The following is a 16,509-nucleotide window of genomic DNA, read 5'->3' as shown; positions in this document are numbered from 1 at the left end:
ACTTACTGACCAAATCCTAGATGCGAGACTGTAGCAAAATATATTTATTTATCCTTAAGCTTAAATCTTCTTGTGACTAATTTTGATGATTCTGATCTACAGGTGTAGCTTGGTGTTTTGAACACCAAGAAGATTTTCTAGGAGAGGATGAGGTACCAGAGATTTGTGACGAGACATTTAGTGGCTGGGAGTTTGAGCAACATTCATTTTCATCAAAAGCATCATATTGGGTTAAGAAAACAGAAATTTATACAAGGTAATTAAAGAATTATTACCATAGGTTTGTTTTACCTTTTCTGTTTTTGACAGTCAACTTTAAAAATATGCATTCACGATGATTAAGCTGTGTGTTTTTTTCATTGCTCAGTGGACACACTAATATTCACAACTTGTTAATCAAAATATGTAAGTTTATGATTACCAATATGTCATCCAAAGTCAAATTTTAGCATAATGCAAAGATTGGTAAGCTGTGATCAGTCGGTGCACCACTATAATATACCACATTTTTAGCTTTTTTGTCATATATAAAAATTCCATACCATAATATGTTTTATTACAATTATCAAATTAAACAAACCAACAGGTATTAATTTATAAAAAAAAGTGACCTTCTGTACCTTTAGTTCTCTGATTTATGCATATAATTGTTTGATCCAAACATTTCTATTTTCATCCCAAGAATTTATATTGTTTCATATTTCTTTGCCACAGATTTATTCATTTATTTTTTACAAATGATTTACTCCATCATTATTTACTCAATTACATTATGTTCCTCCATCACCAATGAATACCGGTACATAGGGTGCAGACCATACACATCACAAAAATAATTTTCTCACTTGGCTATGTGTGCAAAATGTGTCGTAGCCATTTGGTTGTCCTACATATTGCCTCAATGTCAGGCAATGGTAGGGTTTGCACAATGTCTATGTATGGAGTAGAATTCATTTGACATTCATGGGTTGCAAAATAGCCTCATGGCATCAGCTTACTGAAATTGGATCACTGTATGTATTTGTGGGTGATGGAGGAAGGAAGCACATTGATGATGGATTCACTCATACACAAGGTTTTACTTGATTCAAAATATTGTATCTTATATGCATACAAATGCATAAAACTGAGTCCCATGTAGCATGCATATTAAATTTCAACAAAGATATCCAGTTTGATTAGAAATACTATAAAAGTTCTTGCTGTCCATTTACATGTTTCTTTCATCTGTGAAGAGTGTAGGGCTTCAGAGCAGGAGTTTGTTATGACCATATTTAATCCCATTTGATTCTTTTCTCCGACAAGGGTTTAGTATCATGTGCCTTGATGCCAATGTGCCTACAACAACATGTGTAGGCATGTTGGAATATTCTTCAACATCCCTTTCTATACCCAGGGATTGATAGTACCAATTAAAGGAACAGCTTTTCCATGTACAATATAAAAATGAAGTTACAGAAAAAGATATTTCAAATTCATTTTATTCCACTAATAACAGTAACAAAACATGCCTCAGTTTCCACAAGTTGACACAAGCTTTATTGACAAAGTTCACTGACAGAAGGTCATAGTTACTGTAGCTTGATCAAATGGTCAGTTGCATTGAGATGCAGCAGTGCTTTTTTCTTCCACTTTTGAAATGCCCCTTTAGGTGCATCAGACGCTGGTCAAGGTCACGGTAGATACGTGGTTTCCTCCTAGTGCAGCTCCATGATCCAGTTGGAACGTGCATCATTGTCCACCCAAGTGGTAGTCACATAATTGCTGAACTCTTCAATGTTTTGTCCTTGTGGTCCCTCGTTCCTGACATCTAACTATAAGGCATCTTGAACAAGCTCTAGATGTAGGAGAGTCAGTGCAGTAGTTCTTTGAATGTGGCTTTGAACTTGAGGATTGTCCTTGTATTCTCAGGAATGTCCTCTCTCTGACATGTCGCCACGAAGCCTGGGTGTACTGAAAAAAGCCATAGTGCTGCATCTACCCTTGCACCCCTTCTGTTCACATTTCCAATGCATGGCAACTTTTACATTCAGTCAATATCTGTAATCTTTGTGAAGAACTTGCTGACCTCCTTGTTGCGATGTGATTAACTCTGCTGTCTGTAGCTTTGCCATTGCTAAGTGCTGACATTTTCACAGACCATCATAAATACCCATGCAGTTTCAAAGGTTGAGAAGCCAGGGAGTTTTCATAATGCAATTATTTGCATTGAGAAATAGGGTTCCTGTTTGTACTATTTTGGAGTACACAGTCGGTGTGAAAGAAAATGCCAGTATATACATTAAAGAAGGAACATGGGTGAGAAAGACAATACATCAGACTAAGCTGTTGTAGTTATAGATCATTAGCAGTGAATACTATATATAATATATTGTACATTTGAGGTGATCAGGTGATCAGAATATCATCAACATGCCACTTTCAGTTAAAAGTAAAATATTTTGATATTGTTTAATGTGTAGGCACATTGGGAGTAAACATACTAAGGAAATGTTCATATTTTGCGGGTAAGTAAAAAAACTACTGGTGCATGAATACACAAACACTGAACCATAAAATGTTTTGATAAGAGTGTCGGCCCATTGGGAACATACCCTGACAAGATCTGACAAACAGGCCTTCGGTCACATTGGTGAACTTTTTAATTTGCCAAACAGCATGGAGGTTTCTAACTTCTCTGTACAAGCAAGAGCATATTTGATTTCTATATCTCAAAACCTGGCTAAGTTGGCAGTTTTGAATGTTATGTTGTTCATAATTTACACCCAGTTGTCTCTCTGTTAACGATGAAAGAATATAATTTTGCTGTTGTTTCATTTCTCCTTCATGATCCATTGCTGATGCTGTCCGTACAGTGCTGTCCAAGGTTGTCATTTTTTACAATGAAGTCAAAATGTTTTACAAATCTGAATTTTGATTGGCTCAGGAACTCATGAATCCCAATTATGCTTACGTTTTACTTAAGATGACTTCAGAGTTAGATCTTGACAGAGAAAGGGGTTTATAAGATATGATATTAATGAGATTAGGTGTCCCAAAAAAGTCTTTGGAAGTAAAATGTGTCACGTGTTGCCTGCCTGTGTACCTCAATAGGTCACTTGGTCACCATCCCCAATAATTCCAGAGAGTCCCCAAGACTCACAAATAGATAAACCAAGGCAAACTCTAATGTCTATTGTCAGAAATGATGTCACTGTACAAGATATGACTTCCAACCTGAGGTCAGTGTGGGACGCATTCCTGGAAGCTGTATCATCCAGTGTAGCAGATTATCTCAGTCTGGAACATCTGGGCATCATCCTCAGACAGTTGGCACAAACAGGTATACCTCACTAAATTACAGCAAAGCACCTGAAGATAAGTGTACTAATCTCTAAAAACAGCCAAGTTCCTGGGAAACTGCAAAAAATGCTTAAGTTGAATCTAAGTGTATGAATTTCTACAATATATCAGACTATATGTTGTACATTTGATTAAGTGTAATGTTGTTACGTTCACTTAAACACTGTTGCAGATCAGCGTAAGTTCAACAGGACTATTCCACTACAGCAAAAGGCAGGAATTCCGAACTTGATAGTGTGCCCCCAAGGTGAGGCAAAAGTCTTATTGAATTGATTGTAAAAAATGTTTATAATTCATTGTTATGATTCAATGTTATTAAGCATCCCAAATATAAATAGGGATGCTTTAAGGTTTGTTAGAACTAGACCACTGTTAATACACTTTATTTATAAACATAGAGGTTCCAGGACATATGAGTCAGAGGGATATCATAAGTATGTCTCCCATACAGCCCAGGGGAATGTTGTTTTGAAACATTGATCAGTCTTGTCAAAGGTAAAACTTGTTCGTAAGGTCATGGCCCTGTATAGTTATTCAAGAAATATTATCTTTAGTTCAGTAAAACTTCTCATCCTTGCGTTAAGCCTGTGATCAGTGATGGTAATTTTCTCCAAAACCTAAAGGGCCAGAGTCTGAAGCTTGGTGGGTGAGATGGTCACCTGATGTAGTAGTAGTAGTAAAGTTTGTCCATTGAAATCAAATGTGGCTGATTGTAATAGATTCCGCTCCCTAATGTACATCGAACATTCTCATACAATGTATGCTCCCTCTTGTAACAGCATGGCGATCAGCAAATGTGCATGCCAACCTTATGAACTATATAAACTGTTCTAAAGACTGACAGTGTTTGTTATGTGGAGTTACCACACTGATAGCAGCCATATTGGATAATTAAACAAAATTGTGAGTCATGTGTTGTAATAAGCACCTCCTCTGGTCACATCCATGTGATTCTCTTAAATTTTATCCGAAATATGTTTTGTCTCTGTAAACATCTCCTCTGAAATGATCAAACTGAGGAAGCTGAACTTTGGCGTGTATGTTTCTTCTTATGATGACATTATATTTTGTTCAAATCATAAGGATTTCAGTGTGTTATTTGTGAAACAATTAGATAAGTTATTTGATGTTTAAGAATTATTCTCGTCACAAGGAATATTATTAGGCTCGGAGTTGAAACATTGTGTGAAGTAAATTTAACTGTTGTGTATTGCAATAATATTCTACAATAGTACATTCTTCATTGCAGATATCAAAACATTTTGGATAATTAGTTGAATGTCTCATAAATGTTATTTTGATACTTTATCCTCAGTAATTATGCAGAAAATGTTGAATTAGAATGCTGACAGAAACTTGCATAAAGTGGCTGTCTTTTTGACATTTTAAACTTTTGACTACATATCCTAGTGAGCTACAGTGATGTGTCACTTTTCTTTTTATTGTCTACCTATGTGTTCAAAAGCTTGTGTTGAAGAGGAGAAAGGTTTAAAATTAGATTTGCCTCCTGAATTAGACAAGAATTTAACCTGATAATAATAATCATTCCAGACATAGCCAAGAAATTTAGCATTTTAAATGTATAAAAAATTTAATTTGACAGCAAATGATTCAAGTCAATATTTAGACTGAGAAAGTATCATTAAGTTAAAACCATATTTTGCTTTCTGCTCTTAAGTTAACCACTTTTGCAATCACTGTATAGTTTGTACATCCTATTTGCAGCTGATATGCTGAACACTGTTGTATACATGTACAAACACTCAGAGGATGAGCCACTTCCTCAACCAGATGAAGTCCTTCTGTGCACTCCACAAACTACCTTTGACCAGGTAATGCTCAATCATATCTGTGTAGATAGATTGTCCTCTGTTATTCTGCATTTCAGATTCTCAGAACTTTGGATACCTTTCATAATGTGTCACCTCTGCCCTCATATATATGTACTGTATTTGCCATATAAAGCATTTGCCATATAAAAGTCTGTTTGGCCACCATTCAGTGTCTGACGTGTGTTGTAGACATGTCTCAGAAACCATTGGACAATGTAGGTGAAAGTTTTCTATTAAGCAATATTGAAAAAGCTATTTAATGCTGTTATGGAAATTTGATATTTGTTTTAATACACATGTTCCATTTTTTTCACCCATTATTTTGAATTTTGACCTTGTTTTGACTATGCTGTCTAAGTTCTCTCAAAAAGCCTATTTGGCTCTGTAAATATCTTCTTTTGTGAAATTGCCAGCATGAGGGAGCTTTGGCATGTATGTTTCTTCTTATGATGACATAGGTTGTTGTTTTTTTCTTCAAATTATTAGATTTTGGTGTTAGTTTTAAGTCCTTGGTATTTATGCAGAAATTTTTTGAATATCAATGCTGACAGAAACTTTTTTTATTGTCTGTCTTTGTTGATGTTTTTAATGGTTGACTACACATCCAGGTGAGCTATAGTGCTGTGGAACTATTCAGTATGTTTAAACAGATGTATATTACAGACACTTCATATATAAACATCAGTCTAATTCAGTAATGACTAATATAGACCCACAAGTCAAGTATAGAGCATGTACAAATTACTGAAATAAACAGAATGCAAACTCAATGTCACTGGTATTTTGTCACAGAATTTTAACACATTTATTTTGTAAAAGTCAATTGTAACAAAGAACTACCGTGTAGGCTTTAGCCCTTTGATCAAGACAGTTCTCAATCATACTAAAATGGAATAACCTGACTACCCTTAAAACAAGAATGAACTGACCCTGTAACCTGATTACGCAGTGAGAGTAATATACATGTATACTGAACAACAAAAGTTCCTGTGACATTTTGATGCAAAGTTATGTTTTTTACCAAATCTGAAACAATTTCGGTTTGCAACAGATAAAAGACTCCTGTAAGTGTTCAAATGGTTTAATTTGCCATACTGACTTCAGAAAATGCGTGATTTCATAAAAAACATGAACATGCCAAAATGTCAATTTACAAATCAATAGCATGTGTGTCCACCTCTGGTTGCGATGCAAGCAACAAATCTTCGCCTCAAGGAATGGACCAGGCGTCGCACAAAGTCCTGTGGGATATCGTCAAAGGCGTCTATCCATCTCATACCACATGCTAGATTGGTGAGAGATTAGGGGAGTGAGCCGGCCATGGTACGACACTCACATTGTTTTGTTGAAGGGAGCCTGAACAAGCCGTGCAATATGAGGCCGGGCGTTGTCATGTTGCCACCCCCGAGCTGATCTTCTTCCACAATGATTGCCGTAACGTTCACCTCGACGTCGGTACACTCGAATCCGAATTTGTGAAGATACTCGTCAAAGGCAAGGGATGTTTCTTGCAGTCACTGTTGCTGGCTGGAATTGATTTCGTAGTTGTGTTGTTCGAATCCAGTTGACTTGTTGATTATTGGTTACGCGTTGCCTGCCACTCTGAGGATGGTCTCTGACTGCATTCATCTGTTGCCAAGGTTACCATAAACACCAAATTGACTCGATGCTGCTTCAAGCATACCAATGGCTGGCAGATGCTCATTTTCAGACAGGCGTGGCATTTCTTAATGTTGAATAAATGCGTAATTTTGTTGTTTTTCTGAGTGGTTGTTGTCAGCACGATGCTAAACAATGCACATGTTTTTATACCCATTCTTGGGTAGTGAAATGCATAGGGCTTGCATAAAAGTCAACTTTTGCATGGAATGCATGCTTTTCTGTAGCAGTTGCATTTTTGTGACTTTATTCCATACATGTACTACAATATTGAAAACAAAACTTTACTTGTTACACTAAAATATTGGTGTCACAGGAACTTTTGTTGTTGAGTATACATGTACCTGAGACAGAGATTTTGACTTACAACTAATTATAACACTTGTTGTAACAAGCCATAGTCTGTTGAACAACCCTATATACACTGTAGTAAAACCTGGTTGGTAGAGATATATATAATTAAATAACGCGACAAATCCCTTTCCACATCCAAAAGAAATCTCCGCAATCAGTCAATTGTACAATTCAGACTATATCATGAGCAAATGTTTATGAATCACCATCAAATAGTAATGATAACAGGTGTTTGCGAAAATGTGAGCATTTCCTACCTCATCGGTTGCACCCATCACAAACCCATGCAAAGTCAAGTCAATTGTTCACCTGAAAAAGCACAGGAACATATGGTACAAGTCAAAATAGGGAATTGCATCAGACGTCACTGATGTATCAGATTTGGAAATGTCCTCCACATGTCTACCATAAAATGTTTTGAAAGCTTTACTGGGGCCTTGAATATTGTAACCCTGATTAAACAACTTCTGAGCAAGAGTATAGCGCTCTTTGAATTCTTTGTTGAAAGACAATGCTTTATTGTATCTCAAAAGTTGTGAAATGTAAACACTAAAGGCATCAGCTGCTGGAATATTGCTCGACATGAAGGGAATGTTGACTATTGGAAAGTTGAAGTCATCCCTCTTGTCATACAGTCTTGTGGAGAGTGTTTTCTCACTCTTAATCTTTATGCATCGATCTAAATATGAAACAGATGAGGCGGTCTCACTGGTCTTCTCTATTCCCAGTTCAGGTGGGTAAATCAGTGGAAGGGAATTGGCTAATTGATTGTTATTGAACGGTATCAGATCTTCAAATTACTTGAAGCTTAAGTTAAACTTCTTGGCGAAATTACCTTGTTTTGACTTTGATAATCTGAGCAGAAATTCCGATTCATATGCATAAACGAGTACCCCAAAATTGTATGTAGATGTTATCAATGAGGAAGTCCAGCATTTCACATATTGTTTGCTTAGTAAACTTCAGATGGCATTTGCTTTCATAATTCACAAATTGTCCTGAACCTCTGAATATAGATATGTAACTACATGTATATCTATGGTCACCACGTTTTTTCTTAAGTTTGTCATGTGGGATAGTGATGTACAAAGTTGAAAAATCAAATGTTTTGACAGAATGGAAGTTGGTTCTTTTCTGAGATTGCAAAAAGTGAAGCAAGAAAAAATGTTTGAATTTATTTCTGTTACAATACTTGAGACCTATATGTTTTTTTGTTTGCACATATAAATGAAAAGCATCTTGATGGGTCCCATTTTACAGGTTGACATCTTCCTGCGGCGAGCCTTCTTCAGCAACCCTGGCAAGTTGTATACAATGGCCAATGCTGATTTGCTGCAGTATGAAATAGAGGAGAGGGCAGAGAAGAAGCTAAAGGAGTATGCAAACAGAATAGAAGGTACAAAATTGTGGTGTGCTTAGGAACATGTTGTATAAGTTATAATTTCACTTGCACAATCCTGAGACTTGCAAGGTGCTGCTGCTGCATCCTAAGAGGTTCTGTTTTGTAAGTTCAAGGTCACTGTCAAAGTCACAACCAAAAGTGCTACCTCACACCCATGGCCACTTGATACACAAAGATAGCATAGGCTCCCAGCTTGCCTATATAGGGAAAAGAAACACTGACCTTTGGAGATACCATCCTCCAATTACTGTAAAACAAGTGCCAGGGCATGCAACAAATTGCTGTCCTTGACCGTGCACAAGTCGTTGGAGCCCAGCTAGGTGAGTGATGAGGGCTCTGGGTCTGCGCTGTGTCGCCTTGACCTGTACATCTAAATCGGTGTTCAGCTCTGTCCACCTCATTCCACCTCTTGCCAGCCATAGCATCCTTGATTGGTCCGGACTGGTGCCCTTCAGCAGCAATATCCTGCCGTGCAATGGCCATGTAGCTGGAGCCCACCATCCAAACTGTAAACGATAAGAAGTATAGTAAATATTGAAATTAGTTGGGTAGCATTGAATTCATTGGAAACTATGTAGGAATTTTAACAATCAGACTTCCACCTGCCATATTGCTGTTTGAGGTGCATTAGACCATTAGATTTATTATATGTACACATCTAGCACGGCATGTACAATTTATTTCTTACATCTAACCTTCATTGATGTATTTATTGTAATATGTCCTATGTGTAATGGAGCGGTATTAACATAAGCGCTTCACGTTTTTACCAATCCATTTTCACACTTTTGTGAAAATAAATATGTTTAAACCATAGACCATCCAAATGAACCTCCATTTATGTCGAACTGCATACCGGGTAATCCAATGTGTAGGAATATCACTTGGAGCCATGTATGGATGCTTTCAGTTATATGTTTCACATGTAGTTATGGTATTTTTCATATTTCAGGTCTTGACTATCGGCTCGTGATTTTGTGTTCGACAGAGAATGAGTTCAAAGCAAGAATTGTGGCAGCTCTTGAAAGACAGAGATGCCCTTCACCTCCACTGCAACACTTGGAAGATATCAGACAATACCTGCAGTTGAAGTTTTCACAGAAGTATGAAAAAGGGGGAATGACATCTGCCTCTGGATTAGATTTCGATAGGTACGAGTTTTCAACTTTTGCTTTAATGATTCTTTAACTGTCGCAAAGCACCATTTGGAAATTAATGACCTGGACCCTCATGAAGATCCGGGTTAGAATTAAGGTTTTCAGCAACCCATGCCTGTCATGGCAACTGGCAACTGATGGGATCGGGTGGTTAGGCTCTCAGACTTGGTTGATAAATGTCATCATATTTGAATTGTGTAATTCAATGCTGATAATGTCAATCACTGCATTGTCTGATCCAGACTTGATTATTTACAGACGGCCGTTATATAGCTTGAATATTGCTGAGTGCGGACAATTAAACAACAAACAAACAAAACAAAATTAATAATTTATTGAACACGATCTCCCATGATGGCTTTAGTGTAATGCATTCCCTATCAGGTTCAGGTTTGAAAATTCATAATTGGAAAGTATTTTCGGAAAATGATCTTGTCTAGAACTAGATTGTGAAATCAGTAAATAACCATGCAAGATCAATGGACAATCAACATATTTTTATTGAAATACACAGGATAATGTTTACATTCATAAAAGGCAAAACAATAGGTAAAAATAAGTGCATGTAGCAATATACAATAATAGACCCTAATATGAAAGTCTGTGCACTCCCAAATGCCTAGTATTTTTCACACTTGGATAAGACATGTGCTTCATTCTTAAATCCAGCAATCACTATTGGAAACAGGCAGAACAGTTAGTGTTTCTGATAAGTATACCATCCGCTCTGGGCAAGTATTTAGGTACATGTCAGGTCGTAGTCGGAGGGCCTCGAATTGACCACTTAAATAGGTATGGCCAGCATTCTAGAAACAGTAACCATGCAAAATTTCCATATTTAATGTCGTTTGTCAACATCAGCTTACAAGGGAGGTCAGGTTAATTACAACTTCCATTGCAGGAACAAGTTGGAGGATTACTCATGAAACTTTTTATGAAATGTTGTCAGCACATGAGATATAATACACCCTGTTGGGATTTCTTATTAAAATAGGTCTTCAGCAACTTACATGGTTGATTGTGTGATATCATACACTGACAGAGTATTAAAAAAAGCGTCATACATACAGGAATGGGTTTTTTTGGAATGTTTTCCTGTTTTGTTTTGGAATTATAATTTAGAATTTTGAAAATGATATACGTAACTTTTCTTTCAAATAAAAAGCTCTGAAAAGTGCCATTACTAATTCACATCTTTGGTATAGAAAGCATGTAAGGAAAGCAGGGAACCATTTGCAGTATCTTACTTACCTTACATGCATGTCAGAATGTTGAGATGTCAATGAAAGTCACTTGATACAGCACAAGTTAACCTCAGCTCAGAATTTGTTTTTATTTGTTCAAATTAGAACTTGGAATGATATAAAACTGAAAACTTCAGTAAGTATTTATTTTGGGAGTGATTAATTTGAACCTGTCAATTAGAGTTGTTTCATGAGTAATCATGAGATAGTGATTGCACTGTAATGGAACAAACATTTTGTGCTATTTTTTCTGTAGTTCCACAGTGCGAGTGATCAAGTCCAAGAGAGCTGGTGTCGGGAAGACCTTGTACAAGAAGCGCCAGGTGGAGGCACTGCAGCGTCTGAACCCTAGAGTCCCTGCTACATCAGTGTCCATACATCTGTATGAGAAAAGTGTGTCTACAATGGATGTGGCAGAGAAACTGCTTGATCATACACTTCAGCCTGGACAAGTCCTACCAAGAATATTCCACCTGGACATCTCATATGAGGTGAGCTCCACTCACCTTTGTAGTGTCAAGTATCCTTGAACAGGTTTCCAACTAGAAGGCCTAAATATATCTGCATTGAATAAAATGAGCAGGTAAACACCACCAGTTAAACAATGTCAAGTTGACTGTTACAGGTTCAGGAAGGTGTTGACTATCTCCTCTTCAACCTGCTGGTTCTGGGCTCTATCAGCAACAACATGGGACATGTCTGGCTCAAGTCTCCCCTGGACTTGTATCTGGTGGAGACAATCCCCATCACAGATGTCAGACAGGACAGGGTATGTATCTGTCCATATCTGGAGAGTGAAAGGCTGTATGTAATACTGTGTATCTGGTGGAGACCATGACAGATGTCAGATAGGACAGGGTATGTATCTGTCAATATCTGGAGAGTGAAAGGCTGTATGTAATACTGTGTATCTGGTGGAGACAATCCCCATCACAGATGTCAGACAGGACAGGGTATGTATCTGTCCATATCTGGAGAGTGAAAGGCTGTATGTAATACTGTGTATCTGGTGGAGACCATCACAGATGTCAGATAGGACAGGGTATGTATCTGTCAATATCTGGAGAGTGAAAGGTTGTATGTTATACTGTGTATCTGGTAGACACTGTTACATTTCAATGCACTGGGTATTAAGATGAAAAAAATCTCATGATTGAGAACTCTTTACTTGCTGTGTAGGAAAAAGCCATCTGCCAGCTTGACTATGGCAAGGTAAATTTTGGTAGGGCTAAAGATTCTGAATGTTCTTTGCCTGACCAGCTTCTGAAATTGTAAAGGTATTTTGGGGGATTGATAAAAAAACTTCTCCCATTTCCGTAGCTAAATACAACAATCTAATAGCTGATCATTATCTGTAACAAATCGAGGTTGTGAGTTACCCTTTCTTCGTACTATTTGACTGATGATGTGCAATTTGGGTTTACTTCATTTACACCTATTGCATAATCAAATTTTCTGAAAAATTGATTGTAGCATATTTCAGCTTGGGCAATTTGAAACAAGCTAGCAATTCCACACCAACTAGCTGTATGGATCAACCGTCTTTTCAGAGTTTGCTCTTTTTTGATATTTCCAGAGCACAACTATAAAAAATGTTCAGTATCTTTCAACACAACTTGGCAGACATATCAAACAGATCCTGAAATAGTGTCTTTTGCTATTTACAGATTTGGGGCATTTTTATTTTTCTCAATTCCCATGGAAACAATTTGTACTTTGTCTTATTAGGAGGTAGATTATATTTCCAGAGTACAACTATAAAAAATGTTCAATATCTTTCAACACAACTTGGCTGACAGATCAAACAGATCCTGAAGTGGTGCCTTTTGCTATTTGCGGATTTTTAATTTTCTTGATTTCCAGTAAGTGGTCTGCTTGCATAGGCTACAGGCTTGTCGTCTTGGAGAAGGACAGATCCTAGAACATATTTGCATGCATCATTTTCTTCAGCACCTTGTGATCAGAAAATGTCAGCACTGGAGTCTTCGTAACCATCTGTTTGACATGTTCAAACGATGTCTGCTCTGTTTCAGACCTTAGCCATGGGACGTCTTTCTTTGACAGGTATCTCATAAGTGCTGTGGCTTCTGTGATATCACGAAGGCTCTTCAAGAGGTGATTGATAAGTCCCAGTTCGCTACGTTCTGAGGTGCCTGTATATCCCAAATGGCTCGCACTTTCCCAGGATCAGTCTGGAATCTTTTGTTTTGAGATGTCATTTGAAAGTGATCCTGCTCATGTGAAGCTGCAGTTTGTCATGATTTAGCTTTATATTCATTTCTTTGTGTCGGATCAGGAATCCATCCATGCATTGATCTTGGTCTTCATCAACCTATCAATATATAAAGATGTCATCTGCAATTACATATGATGTCAGGAAGACCCTCGAGGGCGTCAACCAGTTTCTTTTGGAAGATTTTTGAGGATACAGACAAGCCAGAGGGTAGTCAGAGCCATCTGTAACACCCAAATACCGTTTGAAAGGGGGTAAGCATGAATGATTCTTCATCAAGTGTCACATGCCAGAAACCTGATGAAAAATAAGCTTTGGAGAAGACCCTTGATTGGCTCAGGTCATGGAGTCAGGAAAGACAGGAAGTGTTTATGGCATAAAGCTCAATTCAGCTCCAAGGATCCTGGTAAATCTCCTGATAAGAGTCCTTTCCATCACAACTGGGTTGAAGGTCTTGTCAACTTTCAGGTGAACTGGAGTTTCAAAAACACCAAGTTTGCCATCAAATACACCACAGCATATTTATCATCTGTAGACTAAAATGCAACTCTTTCAAAGTTCTCTTTATTCACAGTAATAAGCTTCATTTGAGTGACCGATTTTAATCCATGAAGAGGTATAAAATAATCTTCCACAGCTACAAATTTCATCTTTTTGGCTTGGTTCCTCACAGTGCAGTGGCGATGTTGGTTAGTTTAGTATTGTTTCTCATCCTGTAAGGTTCTTTGCAGTCATAGACAAATTAGTTGTCTCATGATTCAGAATTACAGCTGGTATTATGTTGACAGTGGCACCTGTGTCAGCTTGGAAAATAACTTCAGTTCCATTCACAAGCACACAATGTTTAAGTTGTTTGGGGTTGTCAGTCCTGATTGAGTGAAACCATTCCTCCTCTGTCATTATTCACCATGTGAACTTTCTGGACTGCTTTGGGCACTTTCGAGCAATGTGATTTTTATCTGAAAAAAAACAACATGCAGGGCGTTTCACTTCTTGAGAATATGTTTGAACCCACAAAAGTTACTCTTTTTCTTTGGCTATTCTGACTGCCATGCCTTTTCTTCGACCTTGTTTTCACTTTTCCCACGGAAGCTACAGCATTGACCAATTGTGATCTCATTTTCTTAGAATGTGCAGAATCATTCGTAGCTGTTTTGCATATGTCAATGCATCTTTCTAGTGTTGTGCCCCTCTTTCTCTCAGAAGAGATTATTGTGCTTGCATATCTGATTCCTAACAGAATTCTGTCCCTCAGAATGAACTATGTACAGTTATTGCAATAATTGCAAGTGCTCTGGGTATTAAGATGAAAATAACTCATGATTGATCAGTCTCAACTTCATTGTAGACTTATATGGCTCTCTCAGATGTGAGTTGAAATGTGGTTAACGCACAAGATTATTGCACTTGTATACAATTTAACATGTGTGTGTGTGTGTGGCTGCTTGGACTACTCCAGACAAATACTAATTTTATAGTGCCAGCCCACTGAGATACCATCCCTCAGTTGAACATGAATACCCACTCAAACACAGTATACTGACTCTGAGCTGATCAGTCCTCATTTTTAGCCCCATTATAATTCCGAGAACCAGGCAGGGTAACAAATACCATCTTTTAAACTGTTTTGGTATATGACCTGCCTGGGGCTCGAACCCCTGACCTTCCACTCTCCAGGTAGATGCTCTACCAGTAGACCACAGAGTCAGTCTGGCTCATTCAGAAAGACATAAGGTTGTGCTTCAGTGCCCTCTGGTAGTAGTTCAGGGGAAGTAACTCTAATCTGTACATAACGTAACAGAGATCTTCATACAGATGTCTGACAGGACATAGGTTAGCCTATGTTTCTGTTTTAACTGATGCAATTCTCATGTAATATGCCAAAGGTGAGGCACAGGCTACCAAACCGATGCCCGAGCCTATAATAACAACACGACATGACCAAGGGTGTGTAGGTACTAGTGGACTACTAAACTGCTAGTAAAGTACACTAAAACCTACCATTGCCATGGCAACTAGGAACTACCACTGCCTTGCCAAATTAGTAAAAGCACTGTGGCAGCTACCGCCACCAGCCAGAAGGTCAACTACCATTGACATGACGACTCCCAACCCTGGGCCAATTTACATGGCAATTATTTGTCCAAAATAAACTAGCCCACAATAACCACGCACACCTCAACATTGTTTAATGTTGAGACAGGCCTTCTCATATATAGTTATCTGTAAGACATGTTTATTTACATAATTATGTAAGCATCATTATAACATTCATTTACATATATACAAGCATTGTTGAACTATTTTATTTACATATACACAGGTTTATTAACATATATACAAGCTGCTCTGGGGTGGGGGGGTGGTTGTGTGATTTAGTTACAGGGCTGATTGAGTTCCAGCAGTAATTAGCCTATGGTTTGGATATGTGCAATAAAGGTATTTAGTAGTTTGTACTAATTACATTTATTTTCTCTTAGAGAGCCAGTCAGCATCTGATCCATACCATATTAGAGATTCTGCCTGATGTCTATTGCTGGTCTCCTCAAGACACCCTGCAAATTCTCACAGAAGACACCATCCCTAAAGGTAATATGATTTATTTTTTAAACAAATGAATTTTGATGATGATGCACACAAAATGCCTACTTTTGTTAGCTATTGATGTTTGCTGTGTTGTACAATTGAAGAGCAACTGGTATGTCTGAACACAAATGCACCTTTGCAAAGCATGGGTTGTATACAGTATGATCTGTCATAACTAAAATCGCTTGTCTTCCATTCATTTTATAGAATTTAGAGAACATGACAGTACATTTGATCAAAAGGAGTTTGAAAGTGAGGCTTTTCAAAGGCCTTACCGATACCTTAAAAGATGGGGCACCAAACACAATATGTCTGATATTGATCCCAAGGAACCAGAAGGGACCCAGGAAGACTGCTTAGCTACTCTGTTACAGTAAGCATATGTTAATCTAGCCCAGTATATGCCTCTTTAGTATCTTGTCTAAATGCTATACCATATGTGGACACTTTATGTTGTTGATAAGCTTATACATGAAATCAACTCAGCTGTGCCAGAAGGGTCACAACAAGAAGTCTCAATGTCCTTTTACAGTGAGTGCTGGTGCTTGATTGTTTCCTGAGATTTATTGTTGATATCACCGAATTATGAATTCAACACTTTGCAAGTGTTAGCTATGTTTTCATATAAGGCTTAATAAATAGAAGAATTGGTCCTCAGGCAATGGTTTTTGAAAATATATTGTGGGCGGGTGGTATCTTT

The 16,509-nt window shown here is 37.6% G+C and overlaps 1 protein-coding gene across 1 annotated transcript in view; it reads left to right on the top strand.

Annotated features, from left to right (window-relative positions):
- The window catches only part of LOC124137117 (E3 ubiquitin-protein ligase rnf213-alpha-like), a 389,816-nt gene that overhangs the window by 201,426 nt on the left and 171,881 nt on the right, over positions 1–16,509 (top strand). The window contains exons 23-32 of the mRNA XM_048383821.1: positions 103–256; positions 3,183–3,322; positions 3,515–3,589; positions 5,068–5,174; positions 8,448–8,583; positions 9,542–9,740; positions 11,247–11,481; positions 11,616–11,759; positions 15,704–15,812; positions 16,017–16,182. Of these exons, the coding sequence (XP_048239778.1) occupies positions 103–256; positions 3,183–3,322; positions 3,515–3,589; positions 5,068–5,174; positions 8,448–8,583; positions 9,542–9,740; positions 11,247–11,481; positions 11,616–11,759; positions 15,704–15,812; positions 16,017–16,182 (1,465 nt within the window). The remainder of the gene's footprint in view (positions 1–102; positions 257–3,182; positions 3,323–3,514; positions 3,590–5,067; positions 5,175–8,447; positions 8,584–9,541; positions 9,741–11,246; positions 11,482–11,615; positions 11,760–15,703; positions 15,813–16,016; positions 16,183–16,509) is intronic.

This window comes from Haliotis rufescens, unplaced genomic scaffold, assembly GCF_023055435.1.
Source record: "Haliotis rufescens isolate VD_foot unplaced genomic scaffold, xgHalRufe1.0.p SCAF_5, whole genome shotgun sequence".
Taxonomy (NCBI): domain Eukaryota; kingdom Metazoa; phylum Mollusca; class Gastropoda; order Lepetellida; family Haliotidae; genus Haliotis; species Haliotis rufescens.
Note: the sequence above shows the minus strand (reverse complement) of the source record. Positions and strands in the feature narration are given on the sequence as shown.